Source organism: Fusarium musae, chromosome 9 (assembly GCF_019915245.1).
Source record: "Fusarium musae strain F31 chromosome 9, whole genome shotgun sequence".
Lineage (NCBI taxonomy): Eukaryota > Fungi > Ascomycota > Sordariomycetes > Hypocreales > Nectriaceae > Fusarium > Fusarium musae.
In genome coordinates, this window is record NC_058395.1 from 725,378 (window position 1) to 746,259 (window position 20,882).

Here is a 20,882-nt window from a genome sequence, read left to right on the forward strand (position 1 = left end):
TTCAACTTTCGAGTCAAGGAGGGATCAGATCTGGGAATGAGCGAGATGGGGCCTTCCATGATTCCGCCTTGGTTTTGTGCCTTCAGGTCCCGTCATGTACGGGTAGGTACCTTACCTTAGTATTTGGTATCACGAAGCCTCCACTGGGCTGGGACAGGTGGAAGAAACTCGCGGGCCAGATACGTTGCTCATCTCCAGCTGTGAATATCCTTCATCACTAAAAGCTTACCGATGCTTCGTTTCATTGTCTCCTTGTAATCCAAACCTTCTTTCCGATTTGATCTACGTGCTTCAACAAAATGACCTGGAACATATCTGTTGAACCCGACCGATAGCAGAGCCACGGTGTCTGTTGGTTGCCACACAATAACTTCGCGAGCCTACAATAAAGGACTGACATACTGAATTCATCCTTTAGAGAGACTCTGTGCTTGATAGAGATCAGAATCGAAGATCTCATCAAGTCCCGTTGCACCACTGAGCGCTCACGTATCAATTGTGTAGAAATGTGATGGCGATTAAAAATGTAACTAATTAGAAACTCTGCTGCGGGTCTTTTCCAAGGAAACAAAGTTGACAGAACAACAATCTTCCATGAAGAACCTGCAAGTCGTCTATTCCAACACTTGAGCTGTAAGCTTGTCTTGCGTACAGACTTCTCCGAACCTTGGTCTGGAACCGTCGGTATTGCATCTACTGGCGAATAGACATTGCCCATGTTTGTTGGTGTATAAGTTTATAAAACAATTGGAGAGGCCGAAATCCGTTGCAAGGGATGGTGTAGATGAGTTTGGGCCTCGAGCGCAATCGTAAAAAGGGGATTTATGTGTCGAGAGGTTATTGCTCGGAAGGAAGAGAGGGACATGAGGTTTTATACTCACTTGGAGCCTGAAGATAAAAGTTTTATCCCTTGGGGGAGAAGGTTTCACAACAAAGGTCTGCATATTAGTGTCTAACGACGGAAAGCCAAACGAATCAAACTTTGCAATCTGTTTATCAAGGACCGCAGTTCTGTAGAGAATTGGCTGAGTTATTTCGAAACTCACTGCCATGTCGAACAAAGAGTCACAAAACACACGCATAATGAGAGAAAAAGCACTCTATTTGAAGATCCTGGCGTATCCCTATGCTGTCTTGTATTCCGAAATGCTGATGATCCAGAGCGCCGGGCCTGTGTATAATAGAAAGTCTGAGGGCCAAAACCTCTACTCTGTTGTAGAAAAAGAGTTCTTGAGCGACGGCTCAGGATGGCGAAGATGCATCTAATGCTCCGTTCAAGGTCTTGCAGATATCCCAATCTACCCACCGAACGCCTCTAAGCGTAACTCTGACGTCGCTATGCAGTCAATGAAAGACAAAATGAACGATAAGAAGAAAAAAAGGAAGAAAAGAAAAGAAAAGGCCGTGGTCTCATCCACCCGGTATCGTGTATGGTCAAGAAGAAACTCCGTTGGCAAATCACTCGCGATGCTCGTGAGGTTCATGCGATTCGTGAGACTGGGTGATAGTTTCAGCGCCTAATGACTTCTCTGTTGGCAAGACAATAGCTCGGTCCAAAGCATAAGGAAGTCCACGATGGCGCCCACGAATCATCATGGCGCAAATGATGAGTTTACTGAATGTCGAAAACTCAGTGCAAAAAGACGAATTGATGGTAGGATATCCTAAACTCAAGCCGACATTACAGCTACATCACGGTTAGCTCTGACGATCATGATGAAGAGGCCCTTCCTTACTACGCTGAAACGCCCTCGAACAACATCGGCCACATCGTAAATGCCTATTATGGTGAGCGTTGTAGCCAATGCACTGTGGAGCCATCCTCACCGGATCATTGCCGTCCATGATCTTCTTGTGCTCAGCAATAGAGATACACAAAAGCCCAAGACAGATGTACCACAAATCGAAACTCAGCTGGTTCCGGAGATGGGTTACAAAATATGAGCCACCATCTTCCTCATCATATTGTAGACTATGCTCGTAAATGCCCAAAGAGCGCTCCTCATAGGTATTTGAAGAACGGACGACGATTGAGATGGGGTACACGGAGATGTACATCATGATGAGCAAAGCCATTTGCACAGCCGGGTTAACATTGGCAAGGTTGAAACTGGCTGTACCAGTGTGTCGAGAACTAACAGCCTGAAACACAGCGGCGCAGAACCTCTGCCACCCAGGAAGTACCGTCACAGTCGAGTTATCCAAATCCAGGAGTATGATGAATAGAACATCAACGAGATTAAGGAGGGCAAGAATACCGAAAAGTGCCCAGGTTGGTCCACTGGGGAAAAGAAGGGTATAACATCGCCGCGGGTGATTGAGAAGAAAGTGTAGCGGCTCTTGAAGGGAAGACTGCTTCGAGACGACCTTGGAGGTAGCCCAAATGACAAGCCGGAGAAGGACAGGGTAAAAGGTGTGGCCAGCAAGGGCGAGGGCGCTCATGATGAGAAGGGGAGCTGGGGCGTCATTGAAAGATATCATTGAATCGGGAGTCAAGGTGAAACCCAAGTTAGTGATCATGGTTTGAGCAGAGTACACTGCCCTAGATAAAATGTGAGAAGGGTAGAAGCCATAACCCAGGAGGAAACTTACCACCAAATTCGATTTTGCCCGCACTTGTCGATGTACTCAACGTACTTCTTAGGAGCATTCTGAACCCATGCTATCAAGCAGACAGCCCCGAGGCAGTGAAGAAAAACATAATAGCCTGTAGGCATTTAGCAGGTTGTCCCTGGCCAACCGCCCGAAGACTTGCCAATGATTATCTTGAGTAGGAGCTTTAGGCTTTTGTACTCGATACCACCCAGTTCCTCTCGGTCCTTGGACGACAGGTTGTGAAAGATGGAGTTACGCCCTATGGTTACCTCTCGAGATAGCCGGGGAAAGTCACCCACGGCAAGTGTTGGTGCCCTGGCTAGCGGACGCTCCTTAGGCGCTTGAGTAGGATTGCCAATAACAAAGAGTGACGAAGCAACGTTGGCGACGCGCTCGACGGAGCGGACTTTAGCCAGACTAAGGCCCGCACTACGTCTACGGCGAAGGATACCAATCGGGGTGGACTGAGTTCGCGAAATAGGTTCAATAACGTCTTCTAGAAGGAGGGCTTAGCTCAAATCACATGCAACACATGCAGCAACAGACAGGGATCGCACCATCTCGAGTGTCTCGGCTGAACCGTCGCTCAGTATTTAGCTCGACAAAAGGAAGACCTAGATACGTCAGTTGGTACGAGGAAAGGAGCAAATAGTGGCGTACCTTGGTCTCGAGCGCGAGGACCGGGGATATAGAGAGTCGACTCCTGCTGTTCATGGCGAGGATGGCGATCGGTCGAAGGATCAAAAGTGATTCTCGTTTCGTGCTGGTCTTCCTCTTTGACCCTCTCTTCCTTAATTGTGGGTGAAAGAATGTCTACCGGCCGTTGTTGGGTTGGATGGTCAGGAGCTGGATCAGTCCGACTCCGAGCCTCTATTGGAGGGAGTGCATCCCGTTCCGCGGCATTCTTATGTACGCGTTCTGTCACAGATCGTGCGAGTCCCGGTCTTTTGTCAAGTACTTCTGAAAGGGGATTATCAGCTCCATTTTCTGGATCCTCCTTAGGATCTAGATCCACTGGTCTGCGTCTGCTGAGCAGAGCAGGAGCTTTATGGCGAACCGTCAGCAGTGGCCGCCAAATAAAGGCGAGAACGAACTGACCAGCATTCTTGAGGTATCTTCGGAACCAGATAAGGCGAACGACCACGACTATAATATTGATTGTCACAAGATTGCACACTAATGGCACGAAGTACAGAAACAACTGCTGGTATGTCTTCAGTACAGGAACATCGACTCTGTAATGAAAACGGTTAGCACCGTTGAAGCCCACAAAGTGTGGTGGAAAGTGGCTCACGTAGTTAAACCGGTAACGGTCGAGGCGCTAACGCCAAAGAAATAGGCATCGATTGCACTCAGCTTGCCTTCCGGATAGATGAACAAGAAGCTCGACAGACCCATGCAGATGATGTAGATGTCTACGTGCCGCCAGGTAGCGTTGTCAGCCGCATCCTTTCAGCACCTTGTCACTAGAACGGCACTCACAGTGTATTTTGACAAAATTGAGATTTGGGCGCCACATGTTCGTCTGTTTGGCGTTGATACGCCGAAGACGATGCCCCAGTGCGAAGGTGTTTCAGGGCTGTTTGTAACTTGAACGGGCGTAAGGTCTGGATGCTCTGTGCCGTTTTCCGAGGAAAGTAATAAAAGTGAGCGAGCAGGTTGCAGACCAACTCGTTCGAGCAAGAAGAGAGTGCGAGCAGGCAGTGTTTGAGCGAATTATTGCCAAGCCGAGGAGCCGGGATGCAAGCTGTGAAGGCATCTGCAATAGCGGAAGTGGTGCATTGACAATAGAACCCGGCGGGCTAACGCAGTGGATGTAGGTGGCCACCACAATTCGCTGACAATAGACGAGACATTGTCACGGTATTGTTAAGGAAGAACCTCTCTGCCCGGGGTAGCATCCGGTAGTCATCGAGCACGGCCGATAGGAACCGCAGCTCTTGCAGGGGAAAGGCGGTAAGGGACCCTGAGGGTATCATGGAGGAGGCCTCGCGATACCTGATTTGGCTGATATAACGTCACTTGCAGGCCGTTTCAATGACAGCAGTTGGGTGCTTTGTTTGATGAATCCCTGATTGGGCTTTAGGCGGTGGCAGTGCAAGATTAGCTGGGTCTGCATCACATGCCTAAACTTTTGGGGATAAAGAGATAACTTTATAGCGGATACAGTTGTAGGGAGCTAGGGAAGGAAAGAAAACTCAGGACCTTAAACCAAAGTGATAAAAATCTTTAGGTAAATTTAGCCTAAGCTTAGGGGACTCTTTACTTAGTTTATTTTGACACCCTGTATCAAGGTTCGGTGTTTTCTTGCCCCCTGATGGGGAGGTATCTCTAGCGCTGTTGTTTAATTGAACGCATCGTATTTTGTGTCGGCTCCATGCATCGACACATCTGGGGATCGTTAGTGAGTAACTGCCCCAATGGAGTGCACAGGGCGCGGGCATGAATGCGAGGCTGGGCGATACCATCCATGCCTGAGTCATGTTGCTTCTGTCATCTATGTCTTGAACCTCGAAAATAAATCTTAATACTGAAACATCAACATTCGAATTGAGGTTGAGATGAAGAAGAAGATTAGAGATTGGGATGTTAACGCTAAGCTCAAATGCCAAGCGCCAAGATCAGATCAACTGCAAGTGCTCGCGCGAACAGACAGGGAAGACACATTATGTCATCCCTCATAAAAAAAGTGGAGATGCACTCTAATCGCGCTCACGAAGCGCGTCGCAACACGAGCTTTGGCTTGGATCATACTCCGTACATCATCATGCAAATCGAGTAAACAACAAAACAAAACTCAACCTCACTTTTCTTTCTCTTCTCGACAAGCCAATTTCCTATCAATGGTCCATCTACAGCTTCACCTTTAGCAATGGATTACAACTTTGGCCAGGACGCCCCCTCCGGCTCTGGCTCTGGTTCCTCAAACTGGCTTGGATTTGGTCAGCGTGTAGCTGTCGCTTCTTCGTCCCCTGGTGTGCCCAACACCATGCCCGAGGCTGACGATACCTCTTTTGCCGAATCATATCGCCCAGAGGCTTCTCCTTTATTCAACCCGCTTTTCATGCCCCGAAACCCGGCTCCTGAAGCTGCACCCTCGAATGCTTTGAGCCCTGGTCCTCCTCCCAGCTGGCCCTGGCAACGCGATACAACCTTCAACAGTGACGGTCTCGAATCCCCCGAAGTCTCTGCTCTCCCCGAGCAGCCTTCGCGTTATTCTGAATCCCCCGAAGATGATACGCCACAGGAGTCCGCTATCGTTGAGGAACCCACTGATACGCATCATGTTACTTCCCCCGAACGCGCCCCATTCTCGCCGTTGCGCGAATCCGCTGCAGGTGCGCAAGAGAACTCGATCATTCAGTCAAATACCACCGAAGAAGTGATCACGGAGGCAGGCGCGGACCCCGTCGTTGAGGAGTCACGCGTTGAGATTTATGAGCATACAGAGACCATCGTACAGTCCTCAGAAAAGGAGCCTGAAGAATTGCTTTCTCAGCAAGAACCTGGCAATGTTGTTCAAAATGGTGAAGCCGATCGCGTTGAAGAAACGCCCACCCAGACACCCATTGAGGAAGCCGCCGATGGCCAGCAAACCCCAGCGCAAAATCAATCCAAATCACCAGAAATTGCCCCAGCCCCTGCCACAGGACCCAGTTCTCTTAAGAAAGCATTGCTTTCGGTTGGCAGAGGTATCATAAAGCGTATGTCAGCGCCACCTCCGGCAGTCGTGGCGACGCCTCAACCAGAAGACTCTCAGAATCGAAGAGCTACCTCGACACAATTAGAACAACAGACCGAAAGAGCTGGTTCTACTCCCTCACTAGTCGTTGAACTGAAATCAATGTCAGAGCCTGAAAAGGCAACATTCACTTCCCAAGCTCCTGCGCCTGAGGATGGACCATCGCATGGTGAAGAACCTGCTCCACCAGCATCCGCAAAGCGGAACCGACGAAGCACACAAGGGGTTGTGGAAGAGGCTTCAGGGTCTACTACAAAGCCCACTCGTGGCCGCCGAAGCATTGCTTCTGCGCCAGCTTCACCCGCGGTTAAGAACGCTCCCTCGTCAGCCCAGAAACGAGCCCGCAAGTCCATGCCTGCAAGTGTTCTCGCGGATCAGACTCCCAAAAAGCGAGGACGCCCACGCAAGAGCGATGCTGTGGCCACTCCAGCCGCGCCCCCAAGTACCGCAAAGAGAGGCCGACCCAGAAAGTCAGAAGCCACTCCAATCACTGTCCCCAGCGCATCAAAGCCCTTGTCTGCCAGAGGCCGTCGTGTTGCCAGTGCTAGCAAGGCTGTGGCGACACCTCGAAGAGCTACAGCCACCCGGACACCCAAGACGGCCATTGGACTTCGTGCCGCAGCTACTCCTACGACAACACCAAAGCCACGTGGCAGGCCACCGAAGAATCCTCCTCAGCCAACAGAAGAGGAAGAAGAAGTCGAGCCAGAGGTGGAAGCACCCAAGCGTGCTGGTCGGGCAAAGCGAGGTGCCGATTCGACTGACGATGCTCCCGCCACGAAGAAAAGCACACGCACAGTCAAGCCACGCACAGTTCCCTCACCAGCTAAGCGTGGCCGGGCTACGAGAAAGGCTGCTGCTTTCACTCCAGCGGAGAAGGCAGAACCTGCCACAAAACGTGGTCGCCAAACTGCAGCTGCGCCCAAAGAAGAGGAGCCTGCTGGAGCTCCCAAGAAACGTGGACGTCCTGCTTCCAACAAGACTAAGACGCCAGCAGGTGAGGAATCTGCTCCAGAGCCCAAAACGCGGAAGCGAGGTCGTGCTGCAGCTGCCGAAGACACCGCGGCTGAAGAGCCGGCTTCCAAGAGACGTGGCCGTGTTGCTAAGTCTGCCCCGGAGGAAAAACCAGCACCGGCTCCCAAACGGCGTGGAAGGGCGGCTGCCTCAAAGGCCGTCGAAGAGGCCATAAGTGAGCCTGCACCTACAAAGAAGCGTGGAGCTGCCAAGACCGCTACTAAGTTGGCCGAGAATGCTGCATCTGGGCCCGAGTTGGCCCCCAAGAAGCGAGGACGTGTAGCTGCGTCAGCAAAGGCCACTGAAGATGTTCCTGCTGAGACCGCCACCACAAAGCGTGGACGTTCTAAACGCACAGCACCCGAGCCTGAGCCTGAAGTTGAAGCATCCGTGCCTGCCGCGAAGAAGCGCCGTACAACACGCAAAGCCGAGGAGCCAGTTGTTGAGGAACCAAGCAAATCTACAGGACGAAAGACCGGACGGCCTACAAAGGCTGCCAAGGAAGTTGTGGAAGAACCCGCACCCAAGCGTGGCAAGTCCACTTGCTCCAAGGCCGTTGAACCTGAAGAGTCGAAGCCTGCTGCCAAGCCTCGTGGTCGAGCTGCCGCGAAGAAGGCACCAGAGCCTGCTGTCGAAGCCGAGGCGGAGGCCGAACCAGAGAAGCCCAAGGCTCGTGGACGGCCCGCAAAGGGAAAGGCTGGAAAGGCTGGAAAGGGAGAGCTCACAAGCTCAAAGACGGCTGAAGCTCCAGCACCAAAACGAGGACGAGGAGCAGCCAAAGCCACAGCCACCAAGGGCAAGGGCTCTGTTCCTACAGGCGTGACCAAGACGGGGAGACCAGCACAAACTGGTGTACGAAGAGGACCGCGATCAAGGGGCTGAATTAATTAATGTCTGATATACACGTGCAAAACTTTTGTTTCGGCGATAAAAGGATGGTAGGGTGGACATCTGGTTTTGAGGTTTATTGTAAATTACTGTATTCGGGATGAGCAGGCATGGGTTAGGAACGGAACGGATCATTACGAAAGCACTTGTATGGAGTACATGGAATAGCAACAAGCTCACATATCTGCTTCTGGTTCATCTGTGATGAAAGTGCTAAAGAATCGCCACATTTTGGTGGACTTGTAAGGTAACAAAGCAGAACATAGCAACAGAATACAACCATCAACCTCCAGGCTGGTATCTTGAAAACGAAAGAACGAAAACCCCAAATCACTCGTAAAGATCCTTATCGATATCACCATCCTTGTTGGAATGGGGGCTTGTCACCTTGATACCATTCTCCAATCGTGACAGCGTCATGATATACCCCTTGTGATCGCACCAGTTGCGGACCATCTTGACAGCTGTCTTGATCTCTCGTCCATTGAGTTGCCAGAGTGACAACTCGGCGATGTCCTCGTCATCAAGCGGCTTGTCCCCACAGGCTGCGGTGATCTCTCCTCCAACATTGTCGTCTGTGCCGCCGTTTCTAGGCGTGGTGGAACCCGTAGCAGGAGATTCATCGGTGACATCAGTGACTCGGTTGCTGTCAGACAGACGTCGGAGGAATTTGCGCCAAACGGTCTCGCGAGCCTCACGGGTGAGAGACTTGAAGAGGAGATGTAAGCTGACTCGGCTGCGGAACGCAGTATCAATGGTATGATACAGGTTGGTGGTCAGGAAGATGATGCCGCGATAGTACTCGAGTTCGCGAAGAAAGATGCTGACAAGTTCATTGCGATGAATGTCGTTGGGGTTACGCTCTGCCATGAAGACGTCCGCTTCGTCAAGCAGGATGACAGCGTTCCACTCGGTAGCCATCTCAAACACTCGCTTGATGTTTGCACCCAGAGCAGCAGCATTAATACCGAGATCCTCAGCCTGCAAGTAGAAGAGAGGGCGGTGGGAGCGATCCGCAATCGCTTCGGCCATGAGGGTCTTTCCTGTCCCAGGAGGGCCGGACAGAAGCATGATGAGACCTTGTCCCTTGCCGACAATTACATCTTCCATAGCCGTGTTGGGGCCGTTGGTAAGACTGTGATTCTCAACGAACGACAGCACCAAATCCTTCTGCTGCTCGTCAAAGACAAGGTGGGAGTACGCTTGATCGTTCCAGACAATCGGCTCAAGATCTTCAACGTAGAAGTAAACTATAGATTGTTAGCACAAGCACAGCCCATCAGACATCAGCGGCCTTACCCCAGAGTTTGTTCTTCAAGGCGTATCCACCGATGAGCTCGGTCATGAATGCAAGTTCCTTGGGCTTCTTAAGAAGCTCTTCCTTGTTCTTGGCCTGATCCTCTTCATTGAGTCTCTTCTGCTGTGTCTTGGGATGTTTGCCCTCAGGTTTGGCTTCGGCGATATCCTGTTTACGGCGGCGGTTTGATACATCGACCACCTCAATCTCTGGGTCCTTGTTCTCGCGCTTTCCTTGGGCAAGATGGTATTTGTTAAACCCGACCACGTCGACTAGGACACGACACTCCACGTTGTGCTTCTCAACACTAGATTCTCCTGGGTGCAGAGCAATGCCGTTGTATGAGCAATACGCCAAGCCCTGTAGGTCAAGAACCTTGTGACCCCGAGATAACAAGCGCTGTTCAATGGCATCTTTCTCTGGATGCATCTCGAAGGGGTAATGACGAAGGTCACGGATGGGTTTGTTTCCAGCGAACTCATTGATCGTCAGCGTTTTCTTCCTCCAGATGAACTCCTCGCCGTTGAAAGCCATGACTTTGGCTGTCAGGACGAGCTGCTTGACACCATCATTAGTGTCGTACTCGGTACCATCCACCTTGGCAATGAACTCGGAGTTCATTCCATAGCTGTAGACTGTAGAGTCCTTGGGGAATAAAGTCCAGGCCGTACGGAAGTCAATAAGACCTTTGTCGAGCAAATTTCGTCGCTTGATTTTGAGATCGCGGAAGATCTCATCAAGAACTCTGAGAAGCAGTTGCAGGTATCCCTTGAGCGGATCGCCCTGCTTGGTGTTGCGATACAAGACTCGGATCTCATCTTGACAGAACCACAGAGGGCGGAAGGGCTCTTTGAACAAGGCGGCATCACAGACATCGAGATGGAGGTTCTCCTCCTTCTTCAGAATAGGCTCGATTGCACTGACAAGAAGAGGGTTCTGGACATCGACTCTGTGGTACTTGAGAGGGTATCGGCCTGAGATAGCGCCCTTCTGCATGTCTTTGATCTTGTACACTTTGATGGCAGCACAGTCTCGTGTCTTGGTAATGGCGGTGGACACTTGCTTGGGTGGGAAGTTTTGCCAGTCCCAATCATTCCTCGTAGGATCCGAGCGCTTTCCCTCGTAGAGGGTATATATGAAGGTGTCGGCACCAAAAGATGGATCTTTGAGGTTGATCTCGCCGGGCTCCTCCTCCTTGTACTCTTTCTCAAGATCAAGTGGCTCATCGAGAGGAGATTTCTTGCGGTGGAGGAACTTGTACTTCCATTTCCAAGTCATGTCTGAAATGTTGTCGCCAACTTTCTCGAGCATTTCAAGCATGATGAACAGAGATTTTAAGAAGCTCCCAAGGTACTCGTCAAGTTTGGAGTCGGAGATAGAGGTGACTCGCATGGGGGGAGGCCCAGGAGGTGGAGGGGGGGACGTATTTGACGATGGATGAGGTGCCTCCATGGTTAAAGTTCAAAAACGTCCTAGCCCTCAGTGGAGAAAAGATAAAACAAGCCCGGGCCAAGATGACAGTAAATAAAGCCTACTTTTGGCTTCCAAAGACAGGGTTGGCAGGGGAGGGGTCCAATCTGATAGCTTAGGACTTGCTGGTGCCTGGTGCCATTGTTACCTCACAGTTGGCCTTAACGTCATTTTCAGCCATTGCCCGCCTAAAGGTACCTACGGCAACAGATGAAGCTGCATGCACAGGTACATCCATCCGTGTAAAGGCACCTCAGTCCGCAAAAAGGCGTCTGAGTTGTTGAGGGCAGATATCCATCCATAGCCATCCATGCCACCGCCAACTGCAATTTGATAGCACATCTTACTGGTCAATACTTTGAAAGACAGAAGAAGTAACAGGAAAATAAAGTCTATCTTCTATCTATGCATATTTGTTGGTTGTGTTATGTGCATCATTCGAAACGTCGATCTTAATGGTCAGGATCCAAGTGAGGTGATATTTGCCGTCCTCCACCCCCTGGCCTAGGACTTACAGCTCGACAACTCCTGTGGGGGACCCTGTAAGTCCTGACTCCTCCCCGGCCGCTAAGGGAGCTTGGGCCTCTGCCTAATATGACCCACCACTTGGCAAGTGTTGGTAGGTAGCTGAAAGAAAAGAGGCCTCAGGATGGTCAAACTGACAGCGACAATCAGGCTTGTACCTGGGACAATACTTGTGTTATTTTGTCCAAACGTCTTGGATTTTCAGCCCTACTTCGCCCAGCTCCCGCACAAGGCATCCGCATTCGATAGCTCAGGAGGCTCAACACAAGGCACTTCATGAGGCAGCATCATATCATCAAGGTCCGGAAGTGAAGTGAGACTTGCCGCTCCATGCGAGTGAAATAAAGGTTTAGATTCATGTCGTGTGCTACTATAGCCAAATCGATTTACTCGCCAGTCTGCTCATACGATGCTGTCAATGCTACTGTGTAACGTAGTCTGCAACTGAGGGTGAGGAAGAACTTGAATTGGCTTTCAATATACACCACTTCCAAGCTTCCACTCAACTTTGGGTAACAAAATAAATGTCAATGAGGATAGCCACAGATGCTGGGCCACTGACTGGAAATACCATCTCTCCGTCGTAGTCGCGGGGCAATGTGTTTCACTGAATGGCCATGGGCTACAATAATGGACAACAACTCAACAAGCGGGTTTAGCTCAGTTGGGAGAGCGTCAGACTGAAGTCAAACTTCAATCAATTGATATCTGAAGGTCATGTGTTCGATCCACATAAACCGCAAGTTCTTTTTTTGGTGTCCATCTCCATAAGTGGAGATGCAGACACTGAAGCTGTCTGTGATGAGCAGGAACTGTATTCTTTCCGATATTGGCCATCAGCAAGAAAGAGAGGTCTACCTTTAGTTTTTTTCTTTTAATGCATGTATTTCATCCACGTTGTTCTGCAAACCGTACGTAAATGCTTCACAATCCCCGAGTGTCGAGGTGAATGAAGATCAGGAGATCACATCCAAATTCGAGTAATCAATGGCAGAATTGGATTACCAGCACTTCATCCTTCTTACTGTTGAATTCTTCTTCAAAATGCTGGGCATTTATCGACCGGATTGCTGTGGTTCGACGCTTGCACTTCATGAAACAACACGTCCCAGAAGCGGCCTTTGCTTGATGGACCTACACGCCGCGTCCATTGACCCATCATTGGATGGACAACAATGACCAGCGAAGATCCACAAGCCATTGTATATCCGACATCACCAAGTCGTCGAGTTCTTGTGGTCAGCCGGGTCTTTCTGAAAAAAGCACATCTCGTGCCGAGCTATGAACTGATAAGCCACTTTTCGTCATGAACAGTCTGAGAGTAAGAGCACTTATCAAGTTCAAAAGCATTCTTGCGGCAAGATTTTTGCTGAAAAATTGACAACTATACACATACTGCCCTGACATCCCGGAGATATGCAATATCGCGATGCTATGGGCCACCATGAAGCTTTGCGTGTCCGACAGTTCTGATATCCACCAGTCCCACAAAGACATGACTAAATGTCTACTATCGAAAGAGAGGGAGGCGAGTATGCATTGACCGAAGAAATTGGTGCGAATTCCTGGGCCAGCACTCGAAAACTCGGCTGGTTGCCCTTCAGTTCTTTGTCGTGCTGTCGAAGCGACGATTCCTCTTGTGGAGGAAGAAGCCATGGATGGAAGGATGAGCAACCCGACATCTCAAGTGAATTTTGGAGATGATTTCAGGCCTTTTTGACGAGCCGAAGAAGCATGGAAACGCGGATCCGCTGTGAAGATGATGTGGTAGCGATCCTTCTGATATGCCATGACCACAAGTCAGAGGGGCTTTAGTCTTCATTGTCTGTCTATCACTGTCTCGACAGGATATCCCCCAATGAACCTCCCAAACGATGGCATTCTTCAACAGTTCTCCCTGACCACTTGTCATCCTTTGCATGGCCGATTCTCATCCTGCCTGGACAAGACCGAAGCTGAACTTACCCGAATGCTCAGCAAGTCGTCAACCCATTCCGCGCTTCTCTGCATAGAAATTGTGGACAAGCATCTAGAAAACATGTGGCTTTCTGTTTGCCGCAAGGGCGATTGGGTGCTGGTCTTTATTACCAGGTCAAAGGACTGACGGCTGTGAAACCTCGCGCACGATTCCGCAGAGGTACATACGTTGGAAGATGCAGGGCGAATTCCCTGCAACAGCTCACGCAGTGTAGGGCTAATGCGGCCTTGGGGATGGAGTTGCAAAACTCGCCCGGAGAAGGGCAGTCACTGGGTGCCAGACAATGGTAAATACCGGACAAGGGATGGGATACCATGGCTCTTCGAACACAGTGCAAGAGATCACGCAGAGAGTTATATTATGGGATTCGGGATGGAATAGACTTCCCAGTAGGCAGAGATTGGACAATGCCTTCAGAGTATAGGGCCTTGGGTCCGAATTTGCAGAAGTCCATGGTGACACTCAACGGTAAGTTGCCGCATCTCCCTCCTGAAGCATACACCGCTTGTCTATGGGAATCAAATCACTAAACAGGCCTGACTCACGGTCACTGTATGTGAAATAAGACGTCATCGTCTGATATCAAACGACACATGACTACCTAACAGCTGCTTGCCAGGTGACATAGACAGCGTGCCCAGGCTACCGTGCTATAGCAACCACATCGTCGACACATACATCAAAACACAAACTCGAAATTTACCCTTACAAATAACATTCTTTCATCATCTAAATATTCTTGACCGCAAGTTGACTTATCGTCGGACAGCAGGCTCTATAACATCTTCTAGGTACGCAGCTACCCGAGGCCCACGGTTGCAAACCGAGTGCCTCAACCATCGCGGAGTGCAAAGTTTGGCGAAGCAAATCATCGATAACATAACTCGGTATATTCTGATTCTTCTTGCTAGTTTACTTTCTTTGGCCGACCACTATTGTTTCTATTCGGAACCCCGCTTCACACATCAGCTTTCAATGAAGGCGGGATGAATGAATAGAAACGACCACCGCCATTGTCCAAGGAGATTTTGCTGTTCACGGACCATTCAATCACAACAATAGGCAATCTTAACTCTCCAACAAGGAGGACTATAAATTGTTCTTCGCTTCTATCGGCTTTCGAATCTTTGATCCTCATCATCTCACTCAACTCTCCTCTACTGTACCCTACTGTATCGACACTTATCCAGCATATCATAATTATTCATCTTCAACTTATCTTCACCACCGGTTCCATCTTGACTGTTCTTCAAGATGGAAACGCCTCCTACTCCAATCACTCGGGAGAGTTCTAGCAGCCCTGATCCCGACGTTACTCCTCCCCCTAATGAGCTGAGCAGCCCATTTACAAGACCTAGCACTATTAGCACAGGTTCTGAACTCAAGAAAAAGTCCCACATGAAGTTCTCACAGGTTGCTGCTGGGGAATCACCCAGTCTCCGTAAGGATAGAGGCCCTCTTCCCCAGACCAATCTGAACGCTATCATCGAGGAAACTACCACTTATCGAGCTCCTCAGTTCCGAAACGAACCAATACCTATGCATCCGCGTAACCATGAGGCTTATGCTTTCGTGCCTCAAAAGCCTATGACCTTCAAGTCGAATACGGCTGGGCTAACCACACCAGCCTATCCTATCCGCCAGCCTATTCCTCCTCCCCCTGACCATGCTGCTTCAACCAGAAGCCTGTTCCCTGGAGCTTTGGCTCCATCTCCAGCCATTTGGGAAGGCCTTAAGGGTCACTTCAGCCAGCTAGGAATCAACGAGCACAAAAGCATGCCTCTCCCAACAACTATCCCTCTTGCTCAGACACCCGTGGCTCCCATCCAAGAGGCTCCGCGTCCTGCTCTCCCCGCCTGGATCGAGGACGCTCTGAAAAAGGTCCCATACGCCAAGAGCCAAGACGATTATCGTCAGAAGTTCAATTTGGCTGCCCGCCAACAAAATGCCCGTGGCTTCAGGCCCATGGCTGCGATCGCTCGCCCTCCTAGCCACATTGCTCGTGAAGATGAAGCTAGAGAGTCTGTCTTCTCTGACAACTACAAAGGAGAGCACAACACACGTAACGCAAGCGCTTTGAGCCTCACCCCAGACCAGAACTGCGCCCTCTGGCTGACCAATCTCCCACCTGATGTCACTCATCATGAACTCCTTGGACAGATCCGCAACGTCGGACGTATCTGGTGCTCTGTAATCAACGAACCTGACTGGGAGCGCCATGAAACTGCCGCCGCAAAGGTCGTTTTCTTCACCCCTGGTCCTGCTCAGCTACTCCTCTCAAAGTCTCTCACTCAGGGCATTAGTGTTCGCGGCTTCCCTGTGCGAGTCACCCACAACCGCGTCAAGTATGGGGAGCAAGGAATTTTGGGACCTGCATCTCGTGTTCTTATCATCACCGGAAAAAGCACCTTTGTTAACCCCAGCTCCCTCACAAAGTTCTTCGAGGAGCGCTTCGTCTTTGAGGTTGACGAGATCACCGAACTCATCGTTCAGGGGGATGCTTCAAAGGGCGGCCGGTCTGTGGTCGAGTATCGATTTGGAAGCTTCCGATGCCAGGCGCAGATGGGCAAGATGGCCTTGGAAAAGGATCGTCCTCAGGGATTTGAGAAGGTCGAGTTCGGTGAGGATCCATGCGAGGTTGGCGACACCCTCTCTGCCTATGGTGTTGCTGCGGAGCGTATTCAGGGAAAGGGAATGTGAAACTGAGATATGAATGATGACGACACGGAATTGTGTACGGGAGTGAATAATATTTTGGACGGGGGTATTTATGTTATCTTGCTTGTTGGCCCTGGGAGTTCTACCGTTATCTCATACCCTCGAAGGACGTCGGAACGCATCAGATAGATCACGATTACGACATGAGACATTAGTTAGATGGCTTAGATACTGTCAACAATATTGCTGTAATTTACTCGCTACCCACAAGAACGAAGACGTCGATGACCCTGAGTGAGTGTCGATGCCAGGCGCTTTCGCCTTTCAATGACCACTAAGCAGCCATTGCAACGGGCATGTCCGTGTTCCATGTGGCTTCGCATTGGCTTTACGGTGGCCTATAATTAGTCGCTAGGGCTGAGCACTACCCAGTGACTTGCAGCGAATTAGCGTGCCCATGGCGATCTGAGTTAACGTTGAACCGAGACGGTGGACATGCCACTTCCGACTCGATGTAACCATATTGCACATGACAATCGTCATCCATGAACTAGCCATAAACGGCCTTCAAGCCAATGTCTTGATGCTCGGAATCGTGTGATAATTCCATCGTGATATTTATGATTCTTTGGTATAGAGAATAGACCACCGTGTATGAACGAACTCCGTCAACACCTCCCATGTCTAAAAATGCTGGTATAAGACAAACACAGAAAAGAACAAAACAAAACAACCGTAAGACATCTATCGTTTCAATGACTCATCCCAAGGTAACCACGTCTGGCGATCAAAAGACGGCATGCACTTGACCTTCTCCGGCGGCTCGTACTGCCACTCAATATGGGCTTTATCCTCCTCCATATGCTGTATGACCTCATTCGTAAAGCCCTTCAGCTTCTTGATATCCTTGCCTCTTTCATCTGTGTACTCCAGACTGATGCTTGGTACTACTGCGATCTTTCGGTAGCCCTTATGCCACAGGTCCTTGCAGAATAGTTGCGGTTCGCCCTGGAAGCATTCGGCCTTCTTGGGGTCGCGGAATCGTAGGCCGTTGAGGATCGGAGCGGCTGTGAAGGCTGTTGCGCCGTTCCAGCAGGCAAAGACTTGGAAAGGAAGATGGGCGTCGTATCGCATTCGTGCTTCTCGGTTTCCTCTGAATAAGTCCCAGGCGTTGTCCCATGATCCGTCTTCGGGGATAGGGAAGAATGTGTCTCCCGCAAGTGTCCTGGCGACCTGCAGTGTGTTAGCGTCTCAGTCTTGTTGTAGGAATCGAGAGTCAAACTTACCCAAACGTCGTAGAATGTGGGATCAGGACCAGCGTAGGTAAAGTCCATGGCGCAAGTCATATCGGCATTCAGCTTACGACGCTGGAGCGCAAGCTCAAGTAGATCATCGGGACAAGCAGCAACATCGTTGATGAAGAGGACGGTAGTGTCATCCGCTGCTGGAACCTTCTTCTTAAACAGAGGCTCCAAGGCCAAGTTTCGTAATTGAGCCAACTTGCGGATGCGAGCGCCCTTGGATGGGTTAATTGCAGAGTTGTTGTAAAAGTAAGCGACTCCAATTTCCTCGAGGAATGGGCGCAAAGCGACAAGAACATCAGCAGTTCCGTCGGGAGAATTGCCTTCGACGATTGAGAGAGCGCATCGTTCAGGTCCAAGGAATTGGATGGCCTCGACAATGCTGCCCATGAGACGAGGAAGAAGGTCTACGATATTGCGCAAATTAAGGGCAAAGAAGAAGTCGATTGAATGTTCGTCATTTTCGTCTCTCCGAGTGTCCTTCTTCTTCTGAAGGCCCTTGTATCGCTTGGTGTCCAAGGGAGGGCATTGAAGCCGTGGGCGCTCTTTTGAAGTAGGATCGAGGATGGCGTGAATGTAAGGAGTGATGCGCTCGGTAGAGAGAACGGAACCTGGGACGTGTTAGTCACTATTATATGGAAAATCGAAGATTGGAACTCACCATTTGCGATTGGAATGGCAGATTTTGTTGTTGTTGGTGAGGGCGCTGCGGAAGTTGTAGAGGGGATGGTTGGTGTAGTATGTACCTCGATTGTACTTGTGGTGTAGGTGCCGAGTGTCGAATATGAAGGAGGCTCCTCAATAACAGGCGAGTCAACCAAATCCGACGTCGTACTCAAAGGTAAATCTATTGTTTCCGTAGACGTGGTCTTAAGGGAGGAGGAGGGGGCATGGAGCGGTAGGTATGCCTCAGATAATCTGGTTATATGATCTCGGCCAAGGTACAAGCTCGCTGTGACTAACAAGAAGCAGACGAGCGGGACACTCAGAACAAAGACCTTGCGATGCATTTCGTCAACAATTCGAGTCCATAGCAGATAAAACAGAACAGAGTGAGAAGATAAAAAGAAGGGGAAAATTAAAAGAAACAATAATTAATTTACTCGCGCGGCTGAGAGAAGGGCGAGGCACAGCACCATCGCCTCGAAGGGAAGGGTTGGGATGAGACACAAACGCCTCGTCCAGTACGAGTACCCGCTAACAGACGCTAGAGGACACACCCCGGCAGCGCCGTTTGAAGGCCGAGGGCACGTTACGGACCTGGAGAGCCTACTGTACTGTACTGTACTGTCAGCGTCAGCGTCAGCGGCCATCAGCCCACCTGCACCTCCACTGCTCATTATTCGGGGACCTCGTTTACACGGGAGCTAGCAGGGGCCAGATCTGTAATCATTGGACTGGGCCGATAACTATACGACATGCTCTAACTATTTGCGACGTGGTATCATGAGCTATCTGTGATTACATTCCGACTTCAATTTGCTGACTGATTTGAGTCAGCGCAAACTCGCCCTCGAGAGCACGATCATCGCGGGAAATATAACCAGAGGCGAATCCTCCTCGTCCCAAATTTGACCTCTTCCTTCGTCTCATTTCAATCCGGCACGTTTAGACCGAACCTGTCATCTCATCATTGGAGCTTGGATGGGTTAATCACTCAACTTGCAGCAGACAAGGATCACAGACAGACTCTGCAAGGGTTGATGACAATGGAACTTGCCCTATCGAGCCAAGTCAGATGCCAAGTAGGATCACCCAATGAACATCCCGTTAAGATAACGATTTGCTGCAAGGAACATGACGTCGAATTCCGATGAAAACGGTTGACGTCAACCGTCCAAAACGGTGCTAAACACGGTCTTTCGACAACACAGCCAAAACAAGCCATCATTGACAATTATCCTGGGTTGACGAGCTGTCCATTGAATTCAGCATGATTTAGTGACCGCAATCAAACAGAAATAGAGCATAAAAACAACTAAATCAGGTGCAGTTCCTCTCTGTCGCTATCCATCTTCTTGTCCCTCTTCCCCTCTCGTGTGATACAAAACAGCCCAATACGCAGCAAATAATTTGGACTCTGCAATTGTTTCAGTTATACATATGCCACCGCAATGTACTCTACGCCAAACTTTCCACTGCAACTGAGACATTGCAGCCCAGCTGAGCGCCCCAACGCCTTGAACGACACGCTGTACTTTCTGAGATGATAAAATGCGGTTACAAAAATGGCGACCCGGCAGCCCGGATGACGACAGTCGAGTCTGGCAGTGTGTGTCGCTTCAGTACCCAAAAGGGCCTTTGGGACATATGTAAGAGTGCCGGCTACTCCAGATGTACCTCTCCCTGGCGATGTCGTGATCAGCATGAGTGCGCAGGTGGCTTTGCGAAGACAGAGAACCCCAAGTTCAGAATGACATCCTGGTCCTACAAACTCATAGCGCTTGGCAAGTAACTAACGGATTCATATCATGAAGCTCGAATGCCTCAGTTTTGCATACCTAATCATGGACGAAGGTCACAAATACACCTACGTCGCCTGCGGTGCCGCCGCTGTGACAGATACCTTTTACATCACCCCAAAAGTCCCGGCATTGACAAAAACTGTTTCACAAACGACGTCGACAAGTGAGACATCGAAGCCTTCCAGCGACACAACAGCTGCAACAGAGACAAGCACCACCTCGTCGGGAAGCGCCACAGAAGCCACTGCCGAGGTTTCTGATGGCAATCGATCTGAATCGAGGAGTGACACAGGTGCAATAGTTGGCGGCGTCGTTGGGGGCCTGGCTGTGGGTTGCGGAACTGCTGTTACGGTCATATATCTGCTTCGAAGGAAGTCTGCGCAGAAGCTGGAGACGACACCAGAGACGGGGAAGGGGATGGCTATGGCACCGGGTCAGACAGGAACGGATGATGGACCCAAGGAATTGGTTGGATCGAAGCCATCTGATATTCGCCAAACAGCCGAGTTCCAAGGACCGCCTACTCCTCGTCAACCTGGTCCAGTGGAACTACCCTACAACGGAGTGACACGAGAGTGCCGAAAGGTCAGTGACCGCAAAAGATAATTCGAACCAATTCTTAGGAGAATAAAGTCAAGGGTACAGATCCATTCAGACTTATTCAGACTTATGAAGTAGTTTGTGAATGTAGTAGAGAGGTTTCAGATATATAGTTAATCAGATTATACTGTTGAATACCATGCAGCCTTTAGCTAAAGAGTAGGTAGCTTATGTCCCACGACAGATTGACATGTGGAACAGGGGCTGGACTGGGAAGGTCTCAAGGGCTTTGGCTTGTAATTTGGCCATGATGTGCATGTAAAGGAAGCTAATTGACCAAGCTCTCTAAAGATTGTTCCATCATCAATTTCCTTCGTGCCCCTCTCCTGTAACCTGAAAAGACGATGGC

At 50.1% G+C, this 20,882-nt stretch overlaps 7 protein-coding genes and 1 non-coding gene across 8 annotated transcripts; 4 read left to right on the forward strand and 4 right to left on the reverse strand.

Annotated features, from left to right (window-relative positions):
• Positions 1-1,735: 1,735 nt before the first annotated feature.
• J7337_011498 (uncharacterized protein) lies at positions 1,736-2,442 on the reverse strand (the record flags this gene model as incomplete). Its single annotated transcript, XM_044829042.1, has 2 exons — positions 1,736-1,780; positions 1,828-2,442. 2 exons carry the CDS (start codon positions 2,440-2,442, stop codon positions 1,736-1,738), a joined length of 660 nt encoding a protein of 219 aa, XP_044675717.1.
• Positions 2,443-2,717: 275 nt separating this feature from the next.
• J7337_011499 (uncharacterized protein) lies at positions 2,718-3,993 on the reverse strand (the record flags this gene model as incomplete). Its single annotated transcript, XM_044829043.1, has 3 exons — positions 2,718-3,091; positions 3,256-3,830; positions 3,890-3,993. The coding sequence occupies 3 exons, from the start codon at positions 3,991-3,993 to the stop codon at positions 2,718-2,720; spliced, it is 1,053 nt and encodes a 350-aa protein (XP_044675718.1).
• Positions 3,994-5,467: 1,474 nt separating this feature from the next.
• J7337_011500 (uncharacterized protein) lies at positions 5,468-8,233 on the forward strand (the record flags this gene model as incomplete). The annotated part of the gene is made up of 1 exon (XM_044829044.1): positions 5,468-8,233. One exon carries the CDS (start codon positions 5,468-5,470, stop codon positions 8,231-8,233), a length of 2,766 nt encoding a protein of 921 aa, XP_044675719.1.
• Positions 8,234-8,569: 336 nt separating this feature from the next.
• Positions 8,570-10,988, reverse strand: J7337_011501 (uncharacterized protein; the record flags this gene model as incomplete). The annotated part of the gene is made up of 2 exons (XM_044829045.1): positions 8,570-9,489; positions 9,539-10,988. 2 exons carry the CDS (start codon positions 10,986-10,988, stop codon positions 8,570-8,572), a joined length of 2,370 nt encoding a protein of 789 aa, XP_044675720.1.
• A 1,192-nt stretch (positions 10,989-12,180) lies between these two features.
• On the forward strand, positions 12,181-12,273 carry J7337_011502. Its single transcript has one exon. It is a non-coding gene; the product is annotated as a tRNA-Phe (tRNA).
• Positions 12,274-14,763: 2,490 nt separating this feature from the next.
• J7337_011503 (uncharacterized protein) lies at positions 14,764-16,209 on the forward strand (the record flags this gene model as incomplete). The annotated part of the gene is made up of 1 exon (XM_044829046.1): positions 14,764-16,209. One exon carries the CDS (start codon positions 14,764-14,766, stop codon positions 16,207-16,209), a length of 1,446 nt encoding a protein of 481 aa, XP_044675721.1.
• Positions 16,210-16,911: 702 nt separating this feature from the next.
• Positions 16,912-18,478, reverse strand: J7337_011504 (uncharacterized protein; the record flags this gene model as incomplete). The annotated part of the gene is made up of 3 exons (XM_044829047.1): positions 16,912-17,400; positions 17,454-18,079; positions 18,130-18,478. The coding sequence occupies 3 exons, from the start codon at positions 18,476-18,478 to the stop codon at positions 16,912-16,914; spliced, it is 1,464 nt and encodes a 487-aa protein (XP_044675722.1).
• Positions 18,479-19,975: 1,497 nt separating this feature from the next.
• Positions 19,976-20,773, forward strand: J7337_011505 (uncharacterized protein; the record flags this gene model as incomplete). Its single annotated transcript, XM_044829048.1, has 2 exons — positions 19,976-20,518; positions 20,735-20,773. 2 exons carry the CDS (start codon positions 19,976-19,978, stop codon positions 20,771-20,773), a joined length of 582 nt encoding a protein of 193 aa, XP_044675723.1.
• Positions 20,774-20,882: the final 109 nt, after the last annotated feature.